General features: G+C 51.8%; 8 protein-coding genes and 1 non-coding gene across 9 annotated transcripts; 5 read left to right on the top strand and 4 right to left on the bottom strand.

Moving 5' to 3' along the window:
- Nucleotides 1-1,692: 1,692 nt before the first annotated feature.
- RGA2 (Rho-type gtpase-activating protein) lies at nt 1,693-3,862 on the bottom strand (the record flags this gene model as incomplete). The annotated part of the gene is made up of 3 exons (XM_056206771.1): nt 1,693-1,751; nt 1,796-3,835; nt 3,859-3,862. The coding sequence occupies 3 exons, from the start codon at nt 3,860-3,862 to the stop codon at nt 1,693-1,695; spliced, it is 2,103 nt and encodes a 700-aa protein (XP_056062746.1).
- Nucleotides 3,863-4,815: 953 nt separating this feature from the next.
- On the top strand, nt 4,816-8,343 carry MVES1_001937 (uncharacterized protein; the record flags this gene model as incomplete). Its single annotated transcript, XM_056206770.1, has 2 exons — nt 4,816-7,845; nt 7,879-8,343. 2 exons carry the CDS (start codon nt 4,816-4,818, stop codon nt 8,341-8,343), a joined length of 3,495 nt encoding a protein of 1,164 aa, XP_056062745.1.
- A 215-nt stretch (nt 8,344-8,558) lies between these two features.
- On the top strand, nt 8,559-9,189 carry RPB5 (DNA-directed RNA polymerases II 24 kDa polypeptide (RNA polymerase II subunit 5); the record flags this gene model as incomplete). The annotated part of the gene is made up of 3 exons (XM_056206769.1): nt 8,559-8,681; nt 8,738-9,004; nt 9,049-9,189. The coding sequence occupies 3 exons, from the start codon at nt 8,559-8,561 to the stop codon at nt 9,187-9,189; spliced, it is 531 nt and encodes a 176-aa protein (XP_056062744.1).
- Nucleotides 9,190-9,511: 322 nt separating this feature from the next.
- Nucleotides 9,512-9,609, bottom strand: MVES1_001935. Its single transcript has one exon. It is a non-coding gene; the product is annotated as a tRNA-Asn (tRNA).
- A 740-nt stretch (nt 9,610-10,349) lies between these two features.
- On the top strand, nt 10,350-12,386 carry MVES1_001934 (uncharacterized protein; the record flags this gene model as incomplete). Its single annotated transcript, XM_056206768.1, has 5 exons — nt 10,350-10,598; nt 10,630-10,740; nt 10,826-11,554; nt 11,586-11,635; nt 11,660-12,386. The coding sequence occupies 5 exons, from the start codon at nt 10,350-10,352 to the stop codon at nt 12,384-12,386; spliced, it is 1,866 nt and encodes a 621-aa protein (XP_056062743.1).
- Nucleotides 12,387-12,415: 29 nt separating this feature from the next.
- On the bottom strand, nt 12,416-12,795 carry LSM2 (U6 snRNA-associated Sm-like protein LSm2; the record flags this gene model as incomplete). The annotated part of the gene is made up of 4 exons (XM_056206767.1): nt 12,416-12,541; nt 12,570-12,630; nt 12,666-12,763; nt 12,793-12,795. 4 exons carry the CDS (start codon nt 12,793-12,795, stop codon nt 12,416-12,418), a joined length of 288 nt encoding a protein of 95 aa, XP_056062742.1.
- Nucleotides 12,796-12,886: 91 nt separating this feature from the next.
- WRS1 (tryptophan--tRNA ligase) lies at nt 12,887-14,201 on the top strand (the record flags this gene model as incomplete). The annotated part of the gene is made up of 2 exons (XM_056206766.1): nt 12,887-14,065; nt 14,094-14,201. 2 exons carry the CDS (start codon nt 12,887-12,889, stop codon nt 14,199-14,201), a joined length of 1,287 nt encoding a protein of 428 aa, XP_056062741.1.
- A 108-nt stretch (nt 14,202-14,309) lies between these two features.
- Nucleotides 14,310-15,354, top strand: CKA1 (non-specific serine/threonine protein kinase; the record flags this gene model as incomplete). The annotated part of the gene is made up of 2 exons (XM_056206765.1): nt 14,310-14,382; nt 14,414-15,354. 2 exons carry the CDS (start codon nt 14,310-14,312, stop codon nt 15,352-15,354), a joined length of 1,014 nt encoding a protein of 337 aa, XP_056062740.1.
- Nucleotides 15,355-15,406: 52 nt separating this feature from the next.
- Nucleotides 15,407-17,212, bottom strand: MVES1_001930 (uncharacterized protein; the record flags this gene model as incomplete). The annotated part of the gene is made up of 1 exon (XM_056206764.1): nt 15,407-17,212. The coding sequence occupies one exon, from the start codon at nt 17,210-17,212 to the stop codon at nt 15,407-15,409; it is 1,806 nt and encodes a 601-aa protein (XP_056062739.1).
- Nucleotides 17,213-17,255: the final 43 nt, after the last annotated feature.

Here is a 17,255-nt window from a genome sequence, read left to right as displayed (position 1 = left end):
ACAGCGATGAACCAGCTTATTGCGGGAATGGTAATCCCTGTGGTCAATATGAGAAGAATGAGGGCGAATGTACTAGCCAATGCCAAGCTAGATAACGGCGACGTGCGATAGAGTATACGTTTCCATACGTGTTCCGCCTGCTGAGCAAGGTCCCTTTGTAAAAGGGCAAAATAATAAGATGGTCTTTTCTTATTCCATGCACAGAGCACAAGTAGCTGGATCGGAAGAAGAAAGATGAAGCTGCTGTGCGTCACATATAACAAAAAGAGTGGCTTGGAGTACCCAAGCACGTTTTGGACACGTTGCATGGACTCTGTCTGCGTTGTGTACGCAAATAGTATAGCAACAAATGCAACAAGTGTCTAACATTAAATTGTTTCTTTGCAACATACCTTAGGGCCACCTGGCAGCCTCTGCAAAATTGTCATCATAGGTGTTGTTGCATGCTGCGAAAAGCACATCTGCGAATTTGCGCCCACGACACCGCGGTGAATGTGGAGGCGCGCTTTCCTATACGCTCATGTTTCGAACTGACAAACCGTCGAGACGGCCCAAGCGTGGCATCACCATGGTCAGAAAAGAGATGCCATGGGAAGAATGTGAAGGGAAAGATAGGGAGCAGCGATTGTCGAGTTTTACGGAGAAGGTTGACGCGAAATCTGCCAAGCTTCTTCGAGACGAGTCCAGCCGAGATCGACTGTACGGTACGTACGAAGCGTACATCTCACGTCAGCGCTAGTAGACGCGATTTCCGAGCGTCACGGCGGAACAAACTCTATTTTATGCCTTGGCATTGGCTTACTGGATAGCAGTGCTGCGCAAGACCAGCTTGCACTTCTTTTGGCAATACGCGATCGCATCCAAGTACGTTGCATCTGCTTCTTACGCTAGCGATGTCCTCCTATGTACTGTGCTGTATCTATGTATGATCCTTTATTTGATGAGCAAGATGTGGCGCGGGTAGGCAGCTTAGATATAGTCTTGCCGCTCGAGAATAAGGTACGTTGGATTGGCGCTGACCAAAGTGTGGACAATACCACTTGCAAGTGCCCACGTTGATCTATATGCCTCACTGTCCCAAACAATTATACGAGGGAATCTTGCGTGCAAATTGGGATCGTGATTCCCTGCGGCGCATAGTACTGGTGGGAAACGATTTAGACATGTACAGGTACGTTGTTCCATTCACCCTCTTACACCCAGTACCGGAAGAGAATCATTTCCATGTCTGACCCGGATAGGTATGCCCACAATTTCACACTAATTACAGTTCCATATATGCACCGATACGCCATGCCGCAGTGGGAGACAGCCGCTCCGGGGGCACTGGACGTTTACGTGCATACATTTTTCGATACACTACCTGTACCCACAATACTTGCAAAACAAGACACATGGTCGTATCAGCCTGCGCCGCGCAAAGCGCGCGCGCGGCGGCGAACACGGGCAGCCCCAACAGCGTCACCCCTCATGCCGGACGATGCTGCATTTTGGCAGCTGCCTCCTCCAGCACCTCTTGATGCAGAGGTGCTTACCGATGCGATAAAATCATTCGCGTTATGATTGCACAAATCTTATGCGAATAGAAGTCGGGTGTTTTCAATCATATCTGTTGTAAGCGCTCAGCAATGATAAATACATTTCACAACGGTAGCACAAGTACCCGTTTCCACTAGCTCGCGTCCTGGATTGCTAGCACGCATCAATGTAGGCCCAAAAATTAACCCCAAGTTCGATGCCGACATTTTCGTCTGTTCCTCATTTTCTGAAACCAGTGAGAGATGCATACACAAACGCTGCAACGTATTTCGGTTCGCCACAGGCAGTTTCCCCAAAAGTGCGGCCATCGCGGGTGCGGCGGGGAAGGACGACCCACTCTCCAGCTGCACGCCAAATTCAACAAAGTCGTCGTGCAGTTCACTCGGAATCAGTGGCTCAGGAAGTTCGCGCAAATAAAATTTTACCACGCTCGTGATTGCGCCAGTGTCATTAAATTGGCGAATGTCGCAGAGATCAAATTGCTGCCCGCTGTCAAAAAGCTGGACAATTTGTTTCTGCTGATTGATACCTCCTGTGCGACGGTAAATACCCTCTTCATTGATCCCGTTGCGCTCAATAGCAATCAGGCATCGGTCAATCAATCTTGGAACGGCGTTCTGCTCGCGCTGGACCTGATCTTGCAAGGGACGGCCAATCATAGATTCAACCTGAGGCGGGTTGGTAAATTCATGCAAAGGCATCAGCGTTTTCCCAAGCGATCCCGAGCGTTGATGCGCGCTGGGACGATTGGGCTCACATGCAGACGTTACGTGGTCATTGCAGCCAACATGACATGTTAGCAGGCACTGTGTGCAGCGCAATTCCGTCTGGGCCCATACATTGCGCGTGCACACGCAACAGCGCGCATTGGGTCTTAAGATATTGGTCGTCTGGAAGTCGTGCGGGTGCGTATGAGTAACATCATAACGCTGCGGAGACGGAGGAAGACTCGCCGGTGATGTACGCCCAATATCATATGCAGGTTGCAAGAGTGTATTGCCAATGGCGGTCAAGTCTTGATTGGAAAGCAAGAGTGGCTTAATCCAACGAAATTTTCGCTGCGACGGCAGTGGCGGCAAAGAGGCGTCCAGTCTCGCACTGTTTGGGGGTTCCGAGGCCGGTGCGGGCCTAGTTTCTGGCGATCCAAGCTGTAGAGACGCCACATTTGGCTTAGGCATCAAGGAAGGAGAAACCTGAAAAGTGCCAGCACCTTTGTGTGTTTCTGGGAGCGGTTTTTCTGTCCGCGCTCTGCTGGCTTCCAGTTGCATTACACATCCAGCAAGTTCGTTTGCCTTTTGCAACATATGCTGGTTCTGCTTTTGCAGCATGGCGTGTTGCTCGAGCATCGGACCCAATTCTTGCCGCACGGTATTTTGCATCAGGAGCAAGTTTTGCAGCTGGTCGACGTACTCTTGCTTAACTGAATCCAAATGCGCAACCAAAGAGTCAAGGAGTAGTGCTACACGATTTTGCACGGGCATACTATCACCTGGAAATGCACCTGGGGGTGCTGTTGTGTCTCGAATTGCCAACAATTCGGCAAGTGCGACGTGTCGATGCATCTCCAGACCTTGCATATCGTTGGGTATATGCGAGTAGATGTCCGTGGCTTGATCGGTAGGCATGTGCATACGTGTCTCTCCGCTCGAGAGTCCATCAGTCTCATCCGAAACGTGATCTAGAAATACTTGCGCGTCGTTCGAGAGCCGCAGTTTTGACATACGGCTCTCCTCGCTCTCGATCCGGTTATTACGCATAATTTCCGGAGTTTCCAAAAGTGCAGCAAACTCAGGCTCGTACAGTGATAGATTGCGCTTAATTTCTGACTCTGTGAGCGAGGCGGCGCGCAAATTTGCGCTGCGTTGCGCGTCCATTTCTTTCTCTGCACTGGCGTCCAGTAAATTGCCCTTTTCGTAAAAGCCTTGCGCTGGGGTTTCTGGGCGCGAGTGCGTGCTACCATATGCTTGCAAGATATCCATTTGAATCCGCTCCGATAAGCGTTGGCTCAGTTCTTCAGGTGGTTCTGACTGTGTGCTAGGCTCTTTTTTCGGCGACGTGTTCCAAAACACGCTCACTTGCAGCGCGCGGTGTGCAGCAGACGGTTTCGTACAGGTAGGCCTCTGATATTGATCCACTTGTGCCTCGTTCAACGAGAACATACTGTCGGTGCGAGGCGAGCGATTCACATAATCAACACTGCTCCTAGCATCGCGCGACACAAGACTGTCGCGCCATGTCTCAGAAACAGATGGTATTGAATCTGTGCGCGAATCTTGCTCTCCTTCTTCGAGACACGCTGCGCAACAGATCATACCCGACGCATGCGCAAACACAGTAGTATCAATCGGAAGCTTGCATCGTCCACAGCAAAAGCAGTCGCTATGATACGGATCGCACTCGCACATAACCACTTCATCTTGGATTACTTCACCACAAGCACGGCAGTTGAACGTACAAGCAGAGCACATAGGCTGCGTGCCGACCAGCAGCACGCTGTCCTGTTCTAATGGCACCTGTTTGCCGCACGTAATGCAAGTGAAGCAGCGTACATGCCAAAAACACTCTGACATGCGTACGACGCCCTCTTCTGTCTCGTGCTCCTCAATTACCCCGTTACACATCTCGCATTTTACCTTTGCGTGCGAAGACGCGTCCGCATCGCTGCGTATGGGTGCGCTCAACGAGCGCTCTGCGCCGTTGACAGCCTCTTGCGCACTGTGCATACCGGATGACTCGTGCAAGTAGGTTCTTGCATAATTCGACTCGCCTGGTGCGTGCAGCATCCCTCTCCCCGCACAGGATGCTTCGCAGCGGGACGGATTGCACAGCCTGCAAGCAACACTCCACGTCGTGTGCTTTCTCCACTGCCCAGCTGCAGGCTACTGCACAATGTAATTTGCACGTGGCAATAATTTAACGCGCGGCAACCCCTTTCTGTAGAACCCGCGTGGGTTCGGCCGAATCCTGATGCGGTAATGGGGCACCCTGCGGGGCAAATGAGAAGCCGCGCGTCGAGCTGGGCCGAGCGGTAACAGTGCAAGTCGGCAAGTCGCTGTCCACTACCAGGTAGCGCTGTCTTGGGCACTTGTTCCTTGTGCAACCGGATACGGCACATTTGGCAATTCAGGTGCTTCAGAGGTTTGCAACAACCTCTGATAGATACTGCTAGCAGCTCTCACTTCTGACCCCCATCGCCGCGTGCGTTTCGTGGCGTACTACAGCGCTACGCGCACGAGGCGTTTTTCTACTCAACATTGCGGATAGGGCTGATTCAGGATGGATTTATATTTGACCGCATTCAGTTTTCCGAAGAGCAGCGCATCTGCTGCATCTAACCATGATAATCACTCGCTGCCTGTACCGGCGCCTAACTCAACACTATCGTCTTCACCAGACGCCCGAGTCGTAGGCAGTCGCGCTGGGCTTGCTGTTTCGCCGCCCTCATCGCTTGCGCCTGGTGCTGCTCGCCCAGGCCTCTCACGCTCGCCGCAGGACAGCACTGGTACTCGACGCGAACGGACATTTGCAGACGCGATTGATGGCGGCGATAACGCGAGCCGAACTACGCGGGATATTGGCAACGATCTCATCTCGCATGGTGCATCGCTTGGTACGCCAGGATCAGGTATTAGCAGCTTGCGCCCTTCAGCGCGCGCGTCTGCAGAAATTGCAGAGGCATTATCGCGTCTTAGCAACAAGGTCATGTCTACCCAACATTGCCTGGTGAATGTGGTTCCCAGCATGGAAGTGCCTCTGCCGCCAGGCACGAGCAGTGCGATGCAGTCATCATCCAACTTTTCTACCTCGCCTAGACCTGCTGCTTCTGCTGGACCTGGCAACCGTTCTGTGCGGTCCTTGTCCGACGAGGGTGAAGAGATTGGGTCAAAAGCCTCCTTTTCTGCTGTTTCTGCTTCTGCTGGGCACGACCAAGAACATGCTATTCTGGCTATTCCTACTACGCACACGCCAAAGTACACGTTTAATGTATGTGGAACGCAGAGCCAGGTGCTCGAAGGCAGAGGTGCGCTTTTGCAAGGTCTTCCATTTGTCTGGAAAGTAAGCATCAAAGTGCCTGGCGCGGATATCGCAGACGCTTTGGCTGAATCGCATTTTCATTCCGGCATGGCTGACCGCTCCGAACTGGGCATGAGATTGGACGAGATCGCGCAGGTCTCTGGCACAAACATCTCTATCGTTCCCACCGAGCCGCCCAAAGCCGACCTGGCACCTGGTGTCGAGATTGCCCGCAGCGTACAAATTGTTCTAGCTGGTTCGGTCGAGGCGATTGAGTTTGCGCGCATCCAGGTGCTGGTCCAGCTTGATCGCTTCAACGGCCTACACGTTGAACAATTCGAGATTGACCGCAAGCTTCTCCATGTGGTTAGTGGCCGCAAACGCGCCGTGTTGCAACTCATCGAAGAGGACACCAACACGAGCATTTACCTTCCAACACCCTTTGCTGGCATCCTGAATACCAACGTCCCGCAGCCCATTGTTGCAAAGCGTAACACTGTGTACATTGCAGGTCAATTTTACAACACACAGCGCGCAAAGGACACGCTAATGCAGTTAACCAACACAAAGGCCAAGTCACTGGTAAACCGCCAAGTGGTGCTGATGTCACGGAAGATTGACTGGCTACTGTGTGAGCGACTAGAAGAGCTCCGCACATTGATGCTGAACAACAGCACTTTCCTTGAGTTCCCTGTCATTGGTAGCCAGCAGAACCAAGTTGTGGTGTTTGGCACGAGCCGTGTAGACGTCGAGCGCAGCATTCGTATGCTTATGCAACTTGTCTCTCCGCACTACTCGGCCAATATTTGGCTTCAGCCCGGCTCCTACGATGCACTTGGTGTGTCCACCGGCAAGCCTGACACACATGCTCTTTCTGCTATTCTCTCGAGCATAAGCGCGTCCTCTGGTGCCGAGATTACATTTCAGAGCAACAATCTGGAGATTTCTGGACTTGACGCAGAAGTACGCAAGGCTCTGCGCGAGCTTATGCGTATTCCTGCTTTGAAACACTACGCACACGAGATTCGATTCCAACTCGAGCTTGCTTCCGACCACCGCGAGTTTATCAGTGGCAAGAAGAATGGCAAGATCAACAAGATCATGGAGCATTGTGGCGTACGCATTCGTTTTGAGCCATTCAATGAGTACAACTTCATGATTGATGTGCTAGGGACAGAGTTGGACGCAGCACTGCAAGGACTCAGTCTTTTGCAGGAGGAGCTCCCTGCAGAGATGTCGTTCCATGTCCCGGAAGCATACCACAAACGCATTATTGGCGTAGGAGGCAAAAATATCCAGCGGATTATGAAGAAGTTTGGCGTATATGTCAAATTTTCAAACGCCGAAGAGTTTGCCACGCTGGGCGGATATGTGGACAATGACGACAATGTTATTGCACGCACGCCGTCGAAGAACGCGAACAATTTGGAGAATTTGAAAAACTCGGTGATGGAACTTGTCAGTTCTAAGGACAAGGACTTTGTCACTGAGGCGGTGACTGTACAGCGCAAGTACCACCGTCTTCTTCTCGGCGAAAAGGCGTCACTTGTTCATGATATTGAACGCAAAACACGCTGCACTGTCCGCTTTGCGCGTCGTGAATCGGCGCTGGATACTGTCATGGTCTTTGGACCAGAGTCGCAGATCAATATTGCCGTGCAATTGCTGATGCAACATGTGCCTCTGGATTCCGAAATTGTGGTGCCCAACACGTACGAGCTGGGCTCCATGATGGAGTCAAAAGACTACGCTTTGTTGGTGGAGCGCATGCAAAAGGAATTGGGGGTTACTCTTACGAGCGGTCCACGTCCTCCCAAAGAAGTGCATGTGTTTGTAATCAAACTCAGCGTAAATGGCAGCAATGCAGAACTGCTTACCATGGCCAAGACGATGTTTGATGAATTGGCCGCAAAGTACAACGTTCGTTTGTCACTCTCTAGCATGGCTCCAAACGATGCCTTCAGCGCACCCATGCCTCCGTTCTCTTCTTCTCTTATGTCTCCAAAAGCGGTTGACAGTGTTGCGACCGATACCTTCCATCATGATACCGCAGCAACAGCTGTCTCCGTCGGACCTGTTGGGACGCGTTACGATGAGAAAAAATCTGCGGGCTCTGCACTACCAACGTCTGCAGACTTGAAAGCGCTTTTTGATCACCCCAATGTACCTGGAAACCCGATTTCATTCGACGGAGCATCTTCGAATACCCCGCTCATGTCTTCATTTTATACCCCAGGCTACCCCGATAGCGCCGGACTCTCGCACCCTGTATGGGGCGCACCACTCTCCTCAGTACGTTGTTCCTACCATTCTTACTTATACCAGGTTCCCGACATTTCCAGTGGGCAAAATTCCAAGGGCAGCATGTTTAGTCCTTTTTCATCTGGGCCCATGCCCTTCCAGTTTAGTTCCACGGATCCTCCGCTCGGCGCCCCGGACAATGTCCGTTCTCCTGTTTTCCCTCACAATGCTATGCGACGCACTGACGCAGTGGGACCTGGTCTTGGAGGGGGAATGGATGGTCATCCTTTCTCTTCCCACTCTCTTGGGCGCTTACCGATTGGGATGTCTGGCAGCAACGATTTGGGCAACGATATTGATGGGTTCCACCCAATAAGCGAGCCTTCTACGATGCCAAGCTTGGGCATGCGCCACAATAACATTGGGGTCCCAGGGCAACGCACCGGGGCCACAGGAATGATGCGGAACCAACCTGCGTCTGGTGCGTCTTCTGATACCATGGACGAAGTCTCCCGCGCGCTTGCACAATTTTCATTCGACAAGCAATAAGGCATGTAATCTTTGTCCGAAACATACCAATATCGTTGACTCCCTGTTCTGGGACTAACATGGATTCCCCTTGAAGTTTCTATTCGTTTTTTTTCTTTTAAATTGTAGCTTCCTGTGAGCAGCACTAATAGGTTTCATTTCAGTATACCTTCATTTGCCTGTTACCCAAGGCGAGACCGAGACCAATTTTTTTGCACGTGATTACCCGCTCAGCGATGGCGACCCCGTGGAAATTTCTTGTCTCGTGGATCGTCGCCAAGGGAATAATGAGTGATGAGCGTGAGGCAGCAAGGCTATGGCGTATAAACCGTACCATTCATGAGCTAGTAGCAGACAGGGTACGTGGAATCGCGCTTGCTTGAAGCAGTAACTGACCGAGGTGTTTATTGCGCAGGGCTACGAAGTTGCCGACGAAGAAATTAACGTGGATCTCGACATGTTTAAGAGAGAGATGTCGACAAACGGTGCGATTGACCGTAATCGTTTGAATTTTTTTACCTCCCATCGCGATAACCCTAATGAGCGTTTGTTCGTATTCTACGCTACGGAACGCAATGTCGGCGTGAAAACCATGCGCCAATTTATCAATATTTTAGAGGAAAGGAATATTACTCGTGGCGTGATCATTTGGAGCGACAAAATGACCAGTGCCGCGAAAAAGGTACGCTGCAAGAGGTTTATGGTGCAGGTAGCTAATTCTACCAGGTTATTGAGGCTATGCGCCTTCAATTGGTTTTGGAGGACTTTGAAGAAGCATTCTTGCTTGTGAACATTACGCACCACCAACTTGTTCCGAAGCACGAAGTGCTGAAAAGCGAAGAAAAGTCCGCTTTACTGCAGCGCTAGTATGTATTCTTTTGATTTTCGTGCTAACCAAATTTTAGCCGTCTGAAAGAGTCTCAACTCCCACGCATTCAACAAAGCGACCCTGTTGCACGCTATTTTGGTCTTACGCGTGGACAGGTAGTCAAAATTACACGGCGTACGTATCCACTTGCTTTTGTGCAACCACTTACACCTTACAGCATCGGAAACCAGTGGTCGCTATTGTTCATACCGAATCTGCATGTAACGTGTACAACCCTAAAAAATGAGTTTTTTAGCCGACAATATGCATTGTGTGTAGTTGCAAAGCAAAGTTGTGGATGCAATCGTCCCAAAAATGAAACGACCCATGCTGGAATCGAACCAGCGACCTTAGAGTTTTGTAGTCGTACACACGACCAGTTTAACAGCTCCACGTGCTAACCACTGTACCAATGGGTCAACGCTTGTGAGCTGCATGGTGTTATGTCTATATAATTAATACGCAAGCTGGATATCATGTGCTTGGACCGCAAGAAAGAGGAATGCGGTGCGGCTGGGGGGTGTTATGTGCAACCGCGCGGGAGCGAATAGAGACTTCTCCATGGCGTCTAACTGAACATAAAACCGTTTCATGCACTGCGATGAGCCACGCTGAATACGTACCCGCCTGTAATGCGTACCAAGGATGCATGGTGATAATTGAAACGTCAGTGCCGCCAGTACATTATCCAACAGGTTTGGCCAGGGGCTTGCGGCATCACAGAGTGTCATATTTATGTCGGACATGCTCCGCCCAAATACTGCGGCGTCCATCTAAGATAAGCCTGGCACAACACGCACAAAATCTTGTAACTGCGATGGGAGCGCCGTAGAGAATTGACATATTTCTTCTCCATTCCATACTCGTGAAATTCTAGCATTAGCACCCAGCCACTAAACATACCGCACTTGCATCTCAGGCGGCGCTCGCCCGCTCTCCAAATTCATTTGAATAGATTCAACACCCGCTTTCATATCGACGATCGTTGACGCGGAGGTCTGTGGCTGCAAATACGGGCCCAAAAGCACTTGTTCCGTGTCGCTTATATTGCCTACCCGATTTCCTGCTGCAGACAGCTGAGGCGAGGCTGTGACGTCGGCCATGACAGTGGTACCGAACAAGCTGCGTGCCAGTATTTAGTAAGCAAGCTAGCTTGGCCATGGCCAATGCTGTGGAGTACCTTTTGAACATAATGCACAGCTCAGCTCCGGAGCGGGGGGATACAGCACTGCCGCTTAAAGATGAGCGCGATGCATCGGAAGATGAAGATGAATGGGCTGATGCATCTGCGTCTATGGATATGCAGCCGAGCGCATCCGTTCCTGCTGTGTCCTCTGTGAGCGTCGTTTCCGAACGGGCCGATGGAAAGGATCGTCCCACGGTGCTTGGCGTAGTCGTTGTTGATTTTGTACGTGATACTATTTCCCCTCATATTTTAGAATCATATCGTCGGTCCGCAAGTGGAATATACCTATCCCCTTTCTCTTAAAGACAACCACGATCTGTGCACAAAGCTACCGTTCCTGGCGCTGCCCGATGGGAGCCACTTGGTGCGTATCTATGCCGCTGACCGCTGACATATAGTCTGAAGAAGATTTTTGTTATTTTCATTTACATTGTCCATCGCTTTTTGAGCACACCGTATTTGGCATTTCGTGTAATCGGCAGATCACGTCCGATTCGCTCATCAGCAAGACCGCCAATGTCACACGCAGTGTTGTGCAAAAAGCGATTGTTATTCTTGCTACGCAGCCCATTTTTGGCTCGCTGCGTACAAAGCTCGGTATGGTCACGCGCGCCTTTTTCGCCCAGCGTGATTTCAGCAATGTAGCGCTTCTGGAAGAATTTCACGAGGCGCTTGAGTCCAGTATTGGGCGGCGCATTATGCAAGTACCGGAGCTATCTAAGCATGTGTTGGATGCAAGCAGCGCTTTATACATGGGCACTTCCTTGCGCCAGTTTGTGCATCGCTGGCGGTTCAAGGTGTTGATATTGGTGAAACTGCTTTTGCTGCAGGGTCGAATTCTATTTTTCGGGTATCCCGTCGAGCTACTCTGTACGCTGCAGTACAATTTGGTTGCGCTCATTCCCGCGCTCTTGCCGGCACTTCAGGATGCGGGCTCCCCGGAGCTGGATACGTGGTCCACCGGGCGGCGTAAGGCCGAGTCACTAAAAATGTCGGACCGCGAAAGTTTGCTTTTATTCATGGGGCTTCCACTGCCCGTGTTTGGTCAAGATGCGTTTTTCCAGCCATGCTGTCCGCTGCAGCAGATGGAACTTTTGAGCTGCACTTCGTGGCTTGTTGGCACGACAAACAGCATCTTTAAGCAACAGCGGCCAAACAAGCCGTCGGTCATTGTAGACGTGCGTATGCCAGCCAGATCACTAACAACAGCTGGAACAGACACAGCTCCAATTCCTTGACCCACACCTGCAAAGTGCCGTGTCACTAACACCTGCTGATCGTAGCTGGATGGACGATCTAATCAATGTCGTCTCACGCACCTGGAATGAGGACGATGCAAGTCAACCGTCGCTGATGCAGTACGAAGGCAGTGACGACTACATTCGCGCTCGCTTTGAGGAGTATATTTTTGCATTCCTCGCCACCGCAAAAGAGGTCGAGCTTTCTCCGCCTCGTCCTGCAGACACTCCAATGGATCCCAACTCACCGGAAATGCAGTTTGGCGTCGAGGCAATTGATGGATTTCGCGCGTCCCGCGTGTTCAAAGCGTGGCACGCAACTACGGATGAAACACTGCCGGATCTTATTGGATGCAAACACCCCTGCCAGGGCAAGGTCACGGCGCTTTCTGACGTTGCATTGCGTGTCCAAGAGGGCATTCAGGACTTGAGGATCGAAGGGAACCTTGCACCGACACGCGAAGCGATCGGTGCTGCATTGCAGGCTGGCAGTGCAGGGATATCCAAAGTTGCGAGCACTTGGCGGTCGGACCTGGCGCGCATTCGGCAGGGCTGGGAGTCTCCGCGCACACCTACGGCAGAAGATGCATCACAGGACGCAAGCGCTTTGTCTCCCGGATGGGATGCACGGAAACAGGAAGCTTTCAATACCCTTCAGGCCACGGGCGCACAAGGATACGCTGCGCTTGGTGCGTTTGGCAACTTTTTGTCGGTCAAGCAAAAAGCGCTTGCCGCGTCGATGCGCGCGCGGGACACGCCAACGCCAGAATAATGCTTTTCATATAGCTATGTATACCTGTACTACTTGGTTTGTGTCTCAGCTTCTCGCCGTGTCGCATCTTCCAGCAGCTGCGTGTCTACCGCCGCAGCGGGAATGTAGACAAAGCGGACCACAGAGCCACGAATAAAGGTAGACTTTACGGCGAACTGTTGTCAAATACAATACTTCTCGTACCAAGTGAGGGAATCGAGCCGCATCCAAAACTTTGATATCATCGAGTTTAAAGTTGAGGAACCTAGCGTCAGCATAAGAAGAAGAAAAAAAACGTACTGGTCCACGCTCTTCAGTGTGCCTTGGATGGCCAAATCATTTTTCAGCTCCACAGTCACAGTTTGACCTGTGAGGGTCTTGAAAGCAGAGAACATCAACTGTGGTCAGTGAGCTTTTGTACACGCACCATGCTGAAAGATAGATGGTCGGCTGTGGAGACATGCGGATGCAAATCGCCTAAATCCCAAACACCCCGGCATGCCCTTTCTTCCTTGGACACGATGGATGCACTCGCAAAAGATCTTGCGGCAAAGACGGCAGTTGCAGACGACGCTACGCCTGGCACTGGTTCTGCGCAGAAAGTAACCCCGTGGGATGTGGAAGGCGGCTTTGTCGATGGCAAGCAAGTTTCGATTGACTACAACAAACTCATTTCCGAGTTTGGCACGAAACCAATCGACGCAGCGTTACTGGAGCGCTTCGAGCACGTCACCGGACGTAGGCCGCACCCACTCTTGCGCCGCGGAGCATTTTTCAGTCACCGCGAGTTGGACCTGATTCTCACTCGGTACGAGCAGCAAAAGCCGTTTTACCTGTACACTGGCCGTGGCCCGAGCTCGGATTCCATGCACCTTGGCCACCTAATCCCTTTTATGTTCACACAGTGGCTCCAGGATGTATTTGACGTGCCGCTTGTGGTTCAGCTTACAGATGACGAGAAGTTCTTGTTCAAGTACAACTTGACGATTGAGGATGTAAAAAAGTTTGCATACCAAAACGCAAAAGACATTATTGCATGTGGGTTCAAGCCAGAGAAGACATTTATTTTCTCTGATCTTGACTACGTGGGCGGTCAGTTCTACCAAAACGTGGTGCGCATTGCCCGCTATATAACCGTCAACCAATCCAAAGGCACGTTTGGGTTTACGGATAGCGACAGCATCGGCAAGCTTCACTTTGTCGCAATTCAGGCCGCGCCTTCCTTCTCTAATTCCTTCCCCAACATTTACGGCACGCGCTCTGATATTCCCTGTCTGATTCCCTGCGCGATTGACCAGGATCCCTACTTCCGCCAAACCCGCGATGTTGCCGTGCGGCTCAAGTATCCCAAGCCAAGCCTAATTCACTCAAAGTTCTTTCCCGCGTTGCAAGGCTCGCAGACAAAGATGAGTGCGTCGAACGAGACGTCGAGCATATTCATGACCGACACGCCCAATCAGATCAAGAACAAGATTAACAAGCACGCATTCTCTGGCGGGCAAGAGACGCTGGAAGAGCAACGCCGTTTGGGCGGCAACCCCGACGTTGACGTAAGTTTTCAGTACCTTACCTTTTTTTTGGACGACGACGCAGAGATTGCAGAGATTGCCGACGATTACCGCGCCGGCCGTTTGCTTACAGGGGAACTTAAAAAACGCTGCATTCAGGAGCTGCAGCGCGTTGTTGGCGAATTCCAAACGGTACGTACAACCTACATACTAACAACAGCGCAAAGCACAAGTTACCGACGAAACGATCCGCCATTTCATGGATCCCCACCGCAAAATTGACGGCACCCCCCCCTTGCCAAGCGGCGCAGCAGCACTGCCTTTGTAGTCGGTAGCTATATCACGTGATTGGCTCGGCCAGTGCTCAGCCATTCCAGTCGAGCGTCGGCAAAGAAGAGCGGTTGCCTTTGATCGCTAGAACACCAAAGTGCGCCGAATGGCCGGCGATAGTGTAGCTCGTATCTATGCGGACGCGAATGAAAAGTTTGGTCGCGCTTGGTGGGACTATGGTGCGTGTAGTGGCATGTTTCCTTACACTAGATAATTTGCAGCTGCAATGGGGCACGCAGGACAACTACGAGATTCTTCAAAAAGTAGGTCGTGGCAAGTACTCGGAGGTATTTGAAGGAATTAATGTTGCGAGTACCAACTACGACAAGTGCATTATCAAGGTGCTCAAGCCCGTGAAAAAGAAGAAGATTAAGCGCGAGATCAAGATTTTGCAAAATTTGCATGGAGGCCCCAATGTGGTGCAACTCATCGATGTGGTGCGGGACCCGCAGTCCAAGACACCATCCATTATTACAGAGTTTGTGAACAACACCGACTTTAAGGTACTCTACCCTCGCCTTACCGAATTCGATGTTCGGTTCTACATTTTTGAGCTGCTCAAGGCGCTTGATTTCTGCCATTCGCGCGGGGTCATGCACCGCGATGTGAAGCCTCACAATGTGATGATTGACCACGAGAAGCGCCAGCTGCGTTTGATTGACTGGGGCTTGGCCGAATTCTACCACCCCTACACAGAATACAATGTGCGGGTTGCGTCTAGATACTTTAAAGGGCCCGAGCTCCTCGTCGATTTCCAAGAGTACGACTACTCGTTGGATATGTGGAGCCTGGGCTGTATGTTTGCAAGCATGATTTTTCGCAAGGAGCCTTTTTTTCACGGGCACGACAACTACGACCAGCTTGTCAAAATATGCAAGGTACTCGGCACAGACGCCCTCTTTTCCTACTTGGAAAAGTACAATATTGAGCTGGACTCGCACTATGACGGAATATTGGGCCGCTACCCACGCAAGCCGTGGCCACGTTTCGTAACCCCCGAGAACCAGCGATATATTTCTGATGCCGCACTGGATTTCCTTGACAAACTCCTACGATACGACCACCAGGAGCGCCTCACTGCAAAGGAAGCACAAATGCATCCCTTCTTTGATCCCGTGCGAAAAGCTGCTGCAAAAGAAGAGGGTTTCTAGATAGCTTCGCCATGTCTATACAGTCTGTTATTTGTCCGCCCCCATTCGTCTCTTATTTTGCCCGCTGGACACAGTGTTGGAGATAGTCCAGGCTTGGGTATGGTACGTGTGTGCTCCCATCGCGAACTGCAGTGGCATTGTGCCATCCATCCAAAGGGGGTGCAGCGTACCATAGCAGGTTCCCTTCCGCATCGCGACGAAACAAATCGCACACGCTCGGAGTAAGCGGCTGAAACGAAGCCTCGGCTTGGTTCGCCGCGACGACGGCCGCAATACTCGGCAACGCGCTTGATTTTAGCGGCGAAGGCGTCTGCAAAACACCTGCATGCAGCGCCGTGTCACGAAGTCGCACAAGAAGTGCGTCGGGAATGTGGTATTTGGTACTCAAGGCCAGTAGCTCGCCTTGGGAAGCGCGGGGATTGGCCACCAGTGCATTTTGCAGTGCAGCGTACGCCGCTGCACTCATCCTGCGTGCGAGATCCGTTGCAATTGCATGAAATGATGCATACGCGCGGAGTCGTTCGGGGTGCGTCGCAGGCAGCGGTTGTGGCAGGCTTGTCACGGGCACTTGCTCAACCGAGGCTGGCAACGCATGCGTTCCCGCGCCTTCAAATGGGTCCACATACTCGATCATTTCGTCGTCGGGCGGCGCATACTCCAACAACTTGCTAAATCCAGGCGCATGGATGCGTCGAGCAAGCAGCGAAGACTCGCGCTCAATAGGCACCTTGGAAAAAACGTCCATGGGCGTGTGTTTTGCACGCACACACTCGGGTACACAGCTCGCCCAGCGCTTGATTTTGTAAAATTCATGATTCGCAGTATCGTACTTGTACTCGACAAAGTAGACGGGCGCATCCTTATTCCAGTACGCGGCCTGGGGTCGGGCGCGCTTGTAAGTTGGGCGGGAGAGCACCAAAACATCCTCTACAATATCTTCAAGGACGTGCTCGCCGAACACGTCTGTTTTTACCACTTCTTCCGCGGCAAAGAGCCTTGTTTCGGCATGGGATGTCTGCTCGGGGCGGTAGTACCAACTCGCCGTGAAAAAAGTCCCAGGACTGTTCCGCTGTTTGTACAAGCGGAATATTTGCGCAACAATCGGGCGCGATGGATTCACGGGATTCATTACATGCACCCAGTCGCCAACGCGGTAGATGCGCCCTTTGTACGCAGCGTCCGCAAGCTCAGTATGTACGTTGGAAGCCGCCTCGGCAGCTCTGCCCGGCCCAGCATTGGACGAGGCAAAAGAGCGCGTTGCTCGTGCGCCCTTGCGCAGCGCATCAACCATGTCAATATCGTTCGATTTAGCTTTAATATGCCGCACGCCCAGCCCATCGGCAAGCATTTCGCGCGAGGGCGTGAGCTGTTGGTAGAGTCGTTGCAGCGTGACTGTCTCTGCGTACCCTTGCGTCCCGATTCCGTACCAGGTGCGCGCATTATGAAAAAGCTGGAGCATATCCTGCTCAAACAGCGCAGGCGACGCATACTCGCAATGCACGACGCGATGTGTAATCGCACTCAGTGACGTGGGCCGTGCAATTTGCGTATAGTACTCGGGGTTGTCTTGTGGATCTGGGCATTCTTCCAAAGGATCGCTAAGTACACGCAGACCATCTTCGCCTTGCACTGTGGGGTCCACATTACGCACTTCCACATCGCGTACATGGTGCAATATCTGTGCAAACATGCGGTGCATACCTTCGGCGTCGCGCGCGCGACTAAATGCCCAGCCATCTTGGTGTGTGTCGGACTGTTTTAGCGGAAATGTCGGCAAAGGTGCAGTGGGCTCGCCGCTACCCACACAGAGTCCTAGCGTGTAGTCGGGGTCATTCGTGCCCACGTCCGCACGGTCCATCGTCGACAAGATGGTGGTGCTAGGAAAACACGCCCCTTCCCGA

The sequence above is a fragment of the Malassezia vespertilionis genome, chromosome 3, assembly GCF_029542925.1.
Source record: "Malassezia vespertilionis chromosome 3, complete sequence".
Classification (NCBI taxonomy): domain Eukaryota; kingdom Fungi; phylum Basidiomycota; class Malasseziomycetes; order Malasseziales; family Malasseziaceae; genus Malassezia; species Malassezia vespertilionis.
This window is presented reverse-complemented; position numbering and strand designations above follow the sequence as displayed.